Source organism: Ovis aries, chromosome 2, assembly GCF_016772045.2.
Source record: "Ovis aries strain OAR_USU_Benz2616 breed Rambouillet chromosome 2, ARS-UI_Ramb_v3.0, whole genome shotgun sequence".
NCBI lineage: Eukaryota > Metazoa > Chordata > Mammalia > Artiodactyla > Bovidae > Ovis > Ovis aries.
Window position 1 is genome coordinate 246,653,390 of NC_056055.1, and position 12,803 is coordinate 246,666,192.

Below are 12,803 nucleotides of genomic sequence, written 5' to 3' on the forward strand. Positions count from 1 at the left end.
GGCCTGTGGGATCTTAGTTCCCTGACCTGGGATTGAACCCACGCCCGCAGCAGTGGAACCTTGGAGTTTTGACCCCTGGGCCCACCAGGGAAGTTCTCCAGAGTGCAGTCTTAACTGCTGTTCTCCTTCCCACGTGGAGATGAAATGATAGAACCCTCGTCCTTACAGCTGCCTTTACGGGGATGTGCTGAGGCCAGAACCAGGAGTGAGCACGCTGTGAGGCGGGATCCCGAGGAGTGGCCAGACAGGGCGGCCTCCCAGAAGGTGAAGCTGGAGGAGGGTCTTGGAAGAGGCCCCTCGGCTCTCGCGACCACTGGCCTTGAACTACGCTCGTTGCCACCAGAGTGTCCTTCATTGTCCCCCCAGAACGAGCCACGAAAAGGCAGCAGTCATACCCGGAACCATCTGAGGTCAAGTCCTGCCCTGAGTCGGGCTGCATCTTAGAAGCCCCACCCCTCCAGCCACGCTCTCCCCACCAGCATGAACACCGACTTGTAAGTCAGCCCAGCACCCAGGGTGGGGGCCCAGGGGGAATGGGACTGGAGGTAGGTGTGCTTTCTTTGTATGAAAAAAAATTCACTGAGGGTGAAACTGGGCATTAATATTCCAAATGCTATATGACCTATACAGTTAGAAAAGTTAGGGGAGGCCTCCCTGCTCGTCCAGTGGCTATGACCCCACGCTCCCAGTGTAGGGGACCGGGTTCAATCCCTGATCAAGGCAAGTCGATCCTATATGCCGGATGCCACAGCTAAGACTCAGCTCAGCCAAGTAAATGAATAAATAGAAAATAAGATGAGGAGAGTTGGGGGAATTCCCGGCAGTTCAGTGGTTAGGACTCAGCACTTTCATTGCTGGGACCCAGGTTCCTTCCCTGGTTGGAGAACTAAGATCCCTCGAGCTGCATGGCACAGCCCAAAAGAAAAAAGAAAAATTGGTCCATCAGGGGATGTCAGTGCGGTAGGCTGGGTAAGTGGTTGTATGAGCGTGGCCTGAGAGCGACCTTGGACCCTAAGGGAGCAGTGAGACAGGTCCCCAGGCTGACTCAACAGCTCACAGCCTCACCCCAGCAGTCCCTGCTTCCTAGCATCTAAGGGTCTAGGAAACATGGCAAATACCATAAAAAGGGTACTATCAGCTACCCTTTCTTGGCCACAGTCCACGAGGTGGCAAAGAGTTGAACAAGACTTAAGTGACTAACACTTTCACTTTCCAGCCACCTTTATCTGAGGACTAATTTATAGAGCTACGTGTGGCTCCGACGGTGAAGAACCCGCCTGTGGTGCAGGAGACCCAGGTTTGCTCCCTGGGTTGGAAAGATCCCCTGGAGAAGGGCATGGCAACCCACTCCAGTATTCTTGCCTGGAAAATCCCACGGACAGAGGAGCCTGGCGGGTTAAAATCTCTGGGGTTGCAGAGACTCAGACGCAACTAAGCGGCTAAACTTTCACTTTCACACTGGACCACTTACTGCATCCTAGGTGCTGGCCAGGTCCATCACATGTGTCTTCTCAGTGCATCTCAACGAAAGCCAGATGAAAAAGATATTCTTGCCCCCATTGTACAGATGAGGAAACTGAGGCTCAGAGAGACCAAGAAAGTTGTCCGAAGCCATTCAGCTATAAAGATAATCAGATGAAAATTTAAATGCCAGTCTGCATGGCAACTGCCTGAGTTTCTGCCTGAGTTCCTTTCCTTTGGTCTTGAGGGCAGCCCCCCGCCCCCAAGGGAAGGGCTTGGCAGTGATCTCTTCCCAAAGGTCTGGGTTGCTGCTGCTCTCCACAGAGAGGCGAGGTCAACCCCAGGCTGATCATTCGGGCTCCCAAACTCAGAGCCATAGTGAGAGCAGAGGCTGGTTCAGTGCCTGGCGATGGAGGGTGTACTGCTGAGGTTGCACCCCAAGGAGGTGCATGTGGCTGTGTAGGGAGGGTGGGGCTTATCATGGTGCCTGGGGTGCAGCTGGCATTTAGTGCCAAGCTTCATGGGGACTGTTCATCCTTTAATGCACAGCACAGTGTTAGATGGTGACGTTCAAAGTGCAGTAGCTTCTCTGTTGAGATAAGGGTGAGAGAAGGAGCCCAGGGGTGTGAATTCTAACCCTGGGTCTGTCCAAACACACTGGGTGACTTTGGACTTGTCCCTTGCTCTACCTAGGCCAGAGGGACCAGTTGGACTCCAAGGGTGGAGACTGGGGTGGGTACTGGGGCTGCCCAGCAGTTGAAGGCTGGTGTTAACTCCGACTCCGCTCAGGGCAGAGTTCATGTCCCCCTCCAAGATTTTCCAAAGAATAGACTGCCTGGGTGTTGGGTCGTTTGTATGTGTGCCTGCGGCCCGTAGCCTAGGACTATGTGTGGGATGGTGTGGTGGTGGTGGTTGTTCAGTCACTAAGTCACGTCTGACTCTGCAACCCCATGGACTGCAACACGCCAGGCTTCCCTGTCCTTCACTGTCTCCTGGAGTTTACTCTGATTCATGTCCATTGAGTTGGTGATGCCATCCAACCATCTCTTCCTCTCCCACCCCCTTCCCCTTTTGCCTTCAAACTTTTCCCAGCATCAGGGTCTTTTCCAAGGAGTCAGTTCTTCGCATCAGGTGGACAAAGTACTGGAGCTTCAGCTTCAGCCTCAGTCCTTCCAATGAATATTCAGGACTGATTTCCTTTAGGATGGACTGGTTGGATCTCCTTGTAGTCCAAGGGACTCTTAAGAGTCTTCTCCAACACCGCAGTTCAAAAGCATCAATTCTTCAGTGCTTAACTTTCTTTATGATCTGACATCCATACATGACCACTGAAAAACCCTTGCTTTGACTATAGAGACCTTTGTCAGTACAGTTGTGTCTCTGCTTTTTAATATGCTGTCTACGTTTGTCATAGTTTTTCTTCCAAGGAGCAGGTGTCTCTTAATTCCATAACTGGGAAGATTAACAGCCCCGATTGCAAGCCTGTTGAGTGGCTCTCGGCATTTTTAGGAGCACTGTGGATGCTGGTTTCCTTCCCTGCAGAGGTCGCAGGAGGAGTCTTCATCATACTGCTGCTTCTAGGCATGAGTGCCCCAGACCTTCTGAGATCGGGGGTTTGCTAGTTAGAACAAGTGCAAAGGCCCTGGGGCAGAAATGAGCTTGGCTTCTTGGTAGGACAAACACTGGTGCGTGAAATAGGGGCCAGTAGAAAGTGAGGTGGGAGAGGGTGGTAGGAAGGGGTCACATGGTGTACAGCCGTGCAGACCACGGGGGAAAATGTGGGTTTTATTCCAAGTGCTTTGTGGAGTTTCAGGTTGGGGAAGAGAAGCTCCCACATTGGTGACTTTATCTTTCAAGCTGCTGTGTGGCAAATAGAGTGTAGGGGCAAGGGTGACAGATGAGAAAGCGGGGAGATGGCTGGTGAAGCTGTGGCTGTCGTGGTGGCCGTGACGAGACGGGGAGCTGTGCTCAGACTCAGGATACGTCTTGGAGGGGCAGCTGTCAGTGTTAGCTGGTAGATTGGCTGTCAGGGGAAGGGCAATAAGAAAAATCAAGAACAATGCCCAGGCTTTTGGCCTGAGCCCCAGGTCGGGCTCTTTATTGAGACAGGATGGATTGGCCCTTGAGGAGTCAGTTAGTTGCCTGGCAAGTTGTCCTGGGTAGCCTGGGACTCCTGCCCTGCTCCTCCAGCACTCACCACCTGCCTGAAGTAGAAACTCAGCTCCAAGTCCAGAAGTCTGGCTGGTCCTTGAAATGACCCTTCCACGAGGCTGACATTCCAGAGTCCCTTGCCCAAGAATACCTTGGAAGCTTTTAATCACCTGGCACTCTATATTCCAGAAACTGAATCAGCAGCCTTGACCAGTGGAGTATGAATTAGTGGCTGGTTATCATCACCATGATAATTAATCACCGTGGCCAAGGCTTATCAATTCCCACAGCTCGGTTATGACCTACGTTCAATGGGCTGTGACCCTAGGAGTGAGCAGGGAGCTCCCTTATTCATGGAACATCAGTGGATCAGTAACCCCGAGACATGACCTGCCAGCGTCTGTCTCCCAGCACACAGCCAGATCCGCATCCAGGGAGGCAGCTGGGGGCAGTGGGACACGCACTGCCAGAGCACAGCTCGCTCCGAGGCCGCTCGTTCCAGGGAGGCCTGCAGACGCCCAGCAGAGGAGGCTGCTTCTGCAGGGTTCATAGAGGGCTCCTCCTGGGCCCAGAGTCCTCTGCTTGAAACTTTGTGAGATGACTCTCACAATTTCTGTTTCTACCTGAGCGAAGGTGAATGACCCCTACCTGGGTCATTAGTTGAACATTTATTCTTTATGCCGGGTGCTCTCCTAGGGACTAGAGAACACACAGAGTTTATACATATAGGGTTTATACTTCACAGGGAGAGAAAAACAGAATGGACATGATGTCAGACTTGGGCAAGCTCTGTGTGGAACAAAGTACAAGACAGAGGGGTCAAGTGATGTGTGTAGGGTCAGGAAGGCCACTCTGGACAGGAGGCGTTGGAACAGAGACTTGGAGGAGGAGGAGGCGCCCCACAAGATTAGGGCAACGAGCCTTCCAAGTGGTGGAAACAGCCCAAGGGCAAAGGCCCTGTAGCAGGACCATTCTAGAAGGTGAGGTCGTGGAGTGGGCCAGGGGCCTTATAGTCAGTGTGGGATGGGATTTGGTTTTCATCATGACATCACCTCCTTAAACAGCTTTGGGATGTGAAAATTTGAATCTTTGCTAATTTGCTGAAAAACGCCACCTTGCTTCTGATTCATGTTCGTAAGTTACATTGCTCTTCCCCAGAAGCTGTGCTCCTGTTAAATGGACCGGCTGTTGGGGGCCCTGAGTCTGGGATGTGTCTCGGGTTCGGGTCTCATGCATCGCACTGTTGTGAGCATCTCTGCGCTCGGGAGCTGAACTGACCCCCTCCTCTTTCTCTCTCTCTCAAGGCCGCTACGATGCTCGGGCCCGCGTCCTCATCTGCCACATGGCCTCCCTCCTCCGAGCACCCTTGGAGGAGCTCGACCTCCTGGAAGAGACCTTCCTCGAGAACCTGAAGGAAACCAAAGAGGAGGACTCTGAGTAAGGGAGCCCTGGCCCTGGCCCCGCCTGTCGGGAATAGAGGCCTTCCACTCCTCAGATAACAGTCCGGTCTGCCCCTCTTCCCACCTAGCTGGCATCTCGGATCTCCACTCTAGTGGACCTCTGAGATGTGCACCACTCCCACCCATCGGGAAACCCTGGATAGGGAATCCTGGTGCAGCCCTGACTTGCTGTGTTGCTTTAGCAAGCCACTTTCCCTCTCTGGCCTCCACCCTCATTTATAGGAGACGGGGATTGAGCAGATAATTGCTTAGAGCCCTGAGTTTGTGACTTTAACAGCCTGTGGTCTTGACACCCCACTGCACTTCAGCTCATATGGCACCTTGTCTGTGGGTCAGAGTGGCCTGGGTTCTAACACCTGTTTATTTTTTGACCTTGGGCAGGTTGGCCCCCTTTCTCTAAGCCGTAATATTCTTATCTGTAGTGTAGGAATGAGAAAAACATCTTCCTAGGGTTGTTGTGGAAAACAGATACAACTGTATTATCAAGTGCTTGGCCCAGGGCTGGCACACAGCAAGGGTTCTATACCTAGGAGTCCTTACCTTCCCCACATGCCCCCATGCCTGCCAAGGCTGATGGGCTTTGCTCTCTCTGTATGGTCAGATGTGTGTCAAGGGAAATGTTCCTGGCAAACCTGGCCAGAGCTCAGCTCTTTGTCGAACACCCTACAGAGGATCTAATCCCAGAGTAATAGATCAGTCCCAGTCACAGCCGACCTGCATGCTCCTTGCAGTCAGGCACATCTCCCACCCTGAGTTTTGTTCAGCCACGAAGGCTTTCTTGGAGAAGCCAGACTGTGCCAGTTCAACCCAGCTGAGAATTTAGCTTTGAAGCCATGCTCAGAACTGGATCCACCCTCCCCCGCCCCCCAAGTTTGTAGGTCAAAGGGAGGGGGTTGTTTCCTTGAGAAAGAAGGAAAGTTAATCTGTCAAAATAACCCCAAAATAGCCTTGTTTTGACTCCCAGAGCTGTGTCAGTAAAGAAAGACCTGGACCCAGGCCAGTGACGGTGGTCTCAAGGGCTGCCCAGCACCTTTGGATATATTGGACATTTGTACCATTTCAAGTATACCTTGAAGTGAAAGAAAGTCTTGAGTATTGTTTGGAAATCTGTTGTCAGAAAGAAACATATTACTTAGAGTTTCTGTTCCAAGAATACCAGTCATGCCAGATCAGGGACGGTGAAACAGAGCCCAGCTCTGCCACTTACCAGCCGTGTGATCCTGGCCAAGTTATTTAACTTCTCTGAGCCTCAGTTTCCTCACATGCAAATGGGGATAATAATAGCACCCTCTTCAAAGGGTTCGTGTGGGGCTTAAATGAAGTTTCTATACCTAAAGTGCTTCGAGCAGGCCTTGCAGAGTTGTGTGTATGTGTTTAGTTGCCAAGTCATGTCTGACTCTTTGTGACCCCATGGACGTAGCCCGCTAGGCTCCTCTGTCCATAGGGATTCTTCTGGCAAGAATATTAGAGTGGGCTGCCATGCCCTCCTCCTCCAGGGGATCTTTGTGACCCAGGGATTGAACCCATGTCCCCTACATCTCCTGCACTGGCAGGCGGGTTCTTTACCACTGGCACCACCTGGGAAGCTCTGCACAGAGTTACTAGATGATAAATATCAACGTTTGCTATCGCACCAAAAGAATTGATGCTTTTGAGCTGTGGTGTTGGAGAAGACTCTTGGGAGTCCCTTGGACTGCAAGGAGATCCAACCAGTCCATCCTAAATGAAATCAACCCTGAATATTCACTGAAAGGACGGATGCTGAAGCTGAAGCTCCAATACTTTGTCCAGCTGATGTGAAGAGCCGACTTATTGGAAGAGACCCTGATGTTGGGAAAGATTGGGGGCAGGAGGAGAAGGGGACGACAGAGCACGAGATGGTTGGATGGCATCACCAACTCGGTGGACATGAGTTTGAGCAAGCTCTGGGAGATGGTGATGGACAGGGAGGCCTGGCGTGCTGCAGTCCATGGGGTTGCAAAGAGTCGGACACAACTTAGAGACCGAGCAACAACATTGCTGTTATTTCATTGTGGGGCTGTTTCCTTGGAAAAATACTCCACAGGTGTCATTTTTGAAACTAAATTTTAGGGACTTTGGTGACCTCTAGGTTCCATCTGTGGTCTGTGGAAAAATCTAGGACCCAGGGAAAGCCTAGGGACTGGTCAGCCAAGCAGCCTGGTGCTCTGTCTGACTCTGCTGCCAAGTCTGTGTGGCCCTGGGCCCATGGCTCTCCCTCTCTGGCATCAGCACCCGTGTTTTCACCTGTCCAGGAAGAGGGTCGAATTGCGTGTAGGTGTCTTTTAACCCTGAGGTTTTGTGTTTCTGCAAGGTGAGCTTCCTGGCACCCCAGGGCGATCCTTTGCAGCCGGGGTTGAGGGTGCAATGTCCCACCTCTGTTCTTGGGGCCTCGCTGAGCCCTGCGGCCATCCGAGCTTCCCCTCCTGGTTGAGTGACTTCACTTTCCTATGCCCTAGCTTCCTCGTCTCTAGCACGGGGATAGTGATAGTATCTCCGTCACAGGGCTGTCCAGAGGGCTAAATTAATTCATTCTTATCAAAAGCTTGGAACAGTCCCTGGCACATAGTAAACAGCGAATGCCAGGCTGGAGGTTGATACGGAGCCCATCATAATAACATGGTCAACATCTGACCTTTATTGAGTGCTCTCTAGATGCCGGTACAAGATACCATCTCATTGGACTTTCACTGCAGTCCCCTGAGGCTTTGGCAGAGGAAGAAACAGAAGGTCAGAGGGTGACGTCACTTGCCCAGGGGTGCCCAGGTGATCAGAGACACCATCCAATTCAGCTTCCTTATTCTGTCTGAACATCACTCACTGCATCCCCTTCGGGTGTGGCTGGGAACCCCCAGTTTCCACCTTAGTTCTGAAGAAGGCAGCAAAGATCATTCTTCTGTGGGCTTTCTGAGCTTTTACTCGGAATGTGTCTCTAGACTCCCCAGAGATAAGCACCCCCTCTCTGTTGACTGCAGAAAGTGATTAAAAAAAAAAAAAGAAAGGGTGGACTTCCCTCGTGGTCCAGTGGATAAGAATCCACATGCCACCGTAGGGGACCGGGTTCTGCCCTCGGTGTGGGAAGACGCCACGGTGGATAAGAATCCACGTGCCACCACAGGGGACCAGGTTCTGCCCTCAGTGTGGGAAGACGCCACGCACAGCGGAGCAGCTAAGCCCATGCGCTTCACTGAGCCCCCTCCAGGGCCCGAGAGCCACAGGCACTGAGCCCACGGACAGCAGCCACTGACGCCAGTGCTCCTAGAACCTTGCACCTGGGCCCGCAGCAGGGGAGGCCGCCGCAGTGAGCAGCTGTGCCCGCGCCTGGAGAGTAGCTCCTTGCTCTCCAAAACTGGAGAAAGCCTGCTCGCAGCAACAGAGACCCACCGCAGCCATAAGGAAATAATTCTGGAAAAACGAGAAGGGTGACGATGAGGACAGAAGAGGGGAAGGAGCGCCCTCTCACTGGAGATAAGGTGGCCGTGAGGGAAGTTTCTCTGTGGAGCCGTGAGATGAGCAGTGTGGTTGTCTTTGCTCCTCACAAGGTAGCTGTGACTTCAGCCTGGGCTCCTGCGTTTTGGCTTCAGCCTTTGATGGCTCAGCTGGTAAAGAATCCGCCGGCAATGCGGGAGACCTGGGTTTGATCCCTGGGTTGGGAAGATCCCCTGGAGAAGGGAGGGGCTCCCCACTCCAGTATTCTGGCCTGGAGAGTCCCATGGACTAATAGTCCATGGGGTTGCAAAGAGTCGGACACGACTGAGCAGCTTTCGCTTCTGTCTTTGGGAGGCTGACCCGAACTCCAGCTCAAGGTCACTTCCGGCATCCCAGGTGGTGAGTGTGGCCGTGGTGCCTCAACAGCAGGCAAAGTCAGGAATAGGAGCCCGGCTTTGTTTGGATTTAGTGTCGTGCTCTGAATTCTCACTCCCAGTGTAGGAAGCATCGTGGATGTGACTCACAGCCAGTGTCTCCTCTTGTTTAAATTCAGTCAGGCAGGGACCTCCCTGGGATTTGTTCTAATATCCTGGAAGTTTCATTCTGGATGGTGACTGGCCTGAACTCTGGCTAAATATTTTCTTTAGCCAAAATGTATGTGCCCTCTGGTTTTCATAGACGTGGACAATGAGCGGGAAAATAGATCACTGCAGTGAGATGTTCACCTCCAAATCTTTCTTTCCGAGGAACATCTTCTGAGCCCCATCCAGGTGCCACTCCCAGAGCCAGCTACTGAGGCTGGAGTGCAGGAAAGGTTTGATCTATGTCCTGAAGGCTCACCCCTGCAGTTCTCAAACTTGACATAACCAGAGAGCTTGTTACAAGTAATTTCCTTACCCAGGAAGGAGTGCTTTTAACACCTCCCCGCTGGGGCTCCTGATGTGGTTGATCCAGAGCCTAGCCTTTGAAAATCAACGGTCTAGATTCCAGGCTAATACAGCCCAGAGGGTTAGGAAGGTCTGGGGTAGGGGCAGTCAGGCAACCTTGAGGCTTAGGGCATGCTTCCTGGAGGAGACGACTCTGGAGTGGACAGTGATGTTCAGCCAGGCAGAGGAAGGTGAGAAGGTCCTTGGCAGCCAAGGGGCCGCAGGAACACAGGACTGAGGCTTAGGAGATGTGCCTGCAGGCACTTTAGTGTTTCCGGAGGGTAAAGTGTAAGTTTGGAATTGATGAACCATGAGGCAGGGGCCAGGTCGCAGGGGGCCTGAGTGTCCTACTGGAGAGGTGACCCCGTCCTCAAGGCAGAGGAGGAACTAGGAGGGAGGGAGAAACAGAGGCAGACAGTCACGGTTATATTACTCTGCTTGACATTGGTCACCTTCTGGGGCTATCATCATTTCCAGTCCCGAAGTGAGAAAACTGAAGCTCAGAAAAATCAGGTGAGCCGGTGAGCTCATGGCAGAGCTGGGCTGCCCCTAGTTTGCAGAGCGTTTCCCAGGCAGCATTTGTTGAGCCAGATACTGCTGGTTGGTCCGCAGAGCCAGCTGCTCATGGCCCCTGTGTGTTCCTCTTGTATGTTCGCCCAGCAGCTGGAATTCCTCCTCAGGCCTTGAACTCTGCTGAAAGCAGCTCATTTCCAGCCTTCCTGTTTGCCCCAAATGGTGCTAGCACTTCAGGGCCAAAGTATATCTCCAGCCTGCGTTGAGGAAGTTATCGTAACCATGGAAAGGATGATGGGAGCAATAAGCACACAGTGATTGCAGCATGCCAGTCACCTGTGTGGACTCTCGTTTAGCCTTCCCAATGCCCCTCGGAATTCAGGACTGTTATTATCCCCTCTTCATGAATGAGGAAACTCGGACAGGACGAGTTATTTGTACCTAATCCCGAGGTTAGTGAGTGGCTCTGTCCACCAGGATAGGCTAGGCAGTAACAGATGACCTCCGTGTCTCAACGGCTTACAGCAAGAAAAAGGTGCCTCTCTTTCAGGTTGGCTGTGGCTTTAGTCCACACGGGACTTTAGTCCAGGATGACAGAGTGACCTTGGTCAACAGTGTTGCTGGTCTCGGGGCAGAGCAGAAGGGGTCAGGCAGGAAGTGACACAGATCCCTTCCACCTACTGGCCAAAGCGGGTCATGGGGCCACTCAGCTCAGCAGGGCAGAGAAGGATCATGTTTCCTTAGGGAGGACCAGTGCAGGGCATAACTGAACATCTGGAGAACGCTGAGGCCCACCGCAGCAGAGGGAGGATCCAAGCCTAGTTTACAGGGTTTGAAACCGGACTGCACAACCCAGGCCCTTCATCACCATCGTGTAATGATCAGTGCGTGTGGTTCAACCTCTTCCCGCACATCTGAGGGCGTGAGTTTCAATCACAGGAAACCAGCACCTGTGACCACGGAGAACTGGTTTCCGCTCAGTAGTAAAGCAACCGAGAAGTGCTGGGCTGTACCCCCAGGAGGGTAACAACGTCTCCCTCCTGAGGCTGTTGGTTTGTAAAGATTAGATTCATTAAGGAATTCATTAAGGAATTTAAGATGGTTGAGGTGAGCGGGCCAACAACCAAAATGCGTGCAGGTCTCTGAATGCCCATCTCAAATCCCACTTCTCACTAACTGGAGGATGAACCGTTTCTCGCTATTATGTGTGGTTCAGGAGGCAAGAGATGGGAAGGAAACAGTTCTGATTGAGGACCGCGTGATCCTGTTTGCCAACACACGAAAGTGCCCGCCCGCTATCCACGCTCCGTAAAAGTCTGTCGATCGAAGGCATGAATTAAACTAAATTTAGTCCACATTGTCTTGCTTCTGGGTCCCAGGATGACAGAGTGATCTTGGTCAACAGTTTTGCTGGTGTCAGAGCAGAGCAGGAGGAGACTTAGCAGGAGACTTAAATTCCTCAATGAATTGAATCTTTACAAACCAACAGCCTCAGGAGGGAGACGTTCCTATCCCCCTGTTTACAAAAGGGGGGACTGAATTTCGGGGAGATGGAGCTTCGTGGGAACAGCCTCCACGTGGGTCCCCACGTGCAGGCTGTCAGGCTCTGTGTCCCGAGATTCCCTGCGCTGCCCCCCACTGCCGCTCAGAAGCCGGGTACGCTGTGATACCCGAACGCGGCTGTGATACGCGGACAATAAAAAGGAAAACTGCTTCTGGGATAAGATAAGCCATTCGAAGTGCAAAGCACAGTGGCAGTCGTGTTAAAAGTCCTCAATAAATATTAACCCTCTTTCGTTATCACCGTCATCTGCCGTCGCTCCAGCACCGAGCTGTTGTCCAAACTCCAGGTTCAGTTCAGAGTTCACGCTGGTAATGACTGCACCCTCCCGCCTTGTCTCCCGTCCTGCGCCTTATTGCCCCAAAGCACCGCGGGCCGAATGTCGGACAGGAAAGCCGGCCTCAGTGACGGGAAGGGTTCTCAGGATTCAGCTGACCCCAGCTTCCATCACTGCTTCCCTTTTGCTACGTTTCGTCAGGTTCGGATCTCAAGTCCGCACGGTTCTAGTTGTTGCTGCCCCAAAGCCAAGGTCTCCAGCACAGACGTTTCTCTAAGCCGTGTCTCAAGGGGTTATTCTCAAGGGAAACTGGTTTCCGCACGTCACAGGGGCAGGGGGGGCGCAGGTGGCGGAGCGCGGGGCGGGGAAGGAGAGAGTGAGGCGGCGGAGTCTGTGATTCTAGCACTTGTTCCGAGTCCGTCTGCGTAAAGATACCTTTGTGCTTGTTTTGCTGTGATTGTTATTACTTCTTTGTCTTTTCATTATTCAAATTGCAGCCCTGTTAGGATGGATCGACTGGGTAAGTGGCATATCCCACATACTGGGTTTTTAGAACGTTTTCAGCTTTTTAAGACCGTCGATGATGGATGGGCCCGGGGTAACCTTGGTACCTCGCTCTGCATGATAGAGCCTGTGGCACGGAGGCTAGCTTTGGGGGCTGGGGAGGAGGGGTGCCATCAAGGTTGCCCAGGCACCGCCGGCCCTAGAGGGCAACCTCTTCTCCCGCAGGCCTGCCGAGGCATCCCGGAAGAAGAAGGAGAACAGGAGGAGGTGGAAGCGCTATCTGCTGATAGGCCTGGCGACTGTGGGAGGCGGGACGGTGATCGGTAAGATGAGACGGGACCGTGGCCGGGCCGGGTGGGATGACCAGGGACTGGCTTGAGGGCACAGTCATGATGGACCGCTTGCTCACTTGCGTGCTGAAGGTGCTTTGCTCTGGGGAGAGATTCAGACTGCTTGCCGCAGCTCCCTGCTCCTGTGTGGTCTGCCGACCCCTGAACACTGTC

General features: G+C 52.8%; 1 protein-coding gene across 10 annotated transcripts in view; it reads left to right on the forward strand.

Moving 5' to 3' along the window:
- Positions 1-12,803, forward strand: part of TMCO4 (transmembrane and coiled-coil domains 4) — a 110,473-nt gene that overhangs the window by 38,677 nt on the left and 58,993 nt on the right. For 9 of the 10 annotated variants that reach the window (XM_060410755.1, XM_042244689.1, XM_042244692.1 and 6 more), the window contains 2 exons: positions 4,917-5,049; positions 12,526-12,623. In XM_060410755.1, the coding sequence (XP_060266738.1) occupies positions 4,917-5,049; positions 12,526-12,623 (231 nt within the window). The remainder of the gene's footprint in view (positions 1-4,916; positions 5,050-12,525; positions 12,624-12,803) is intronic. The other variant, XM_060410756.1, reaches the window with a different exon arrangement.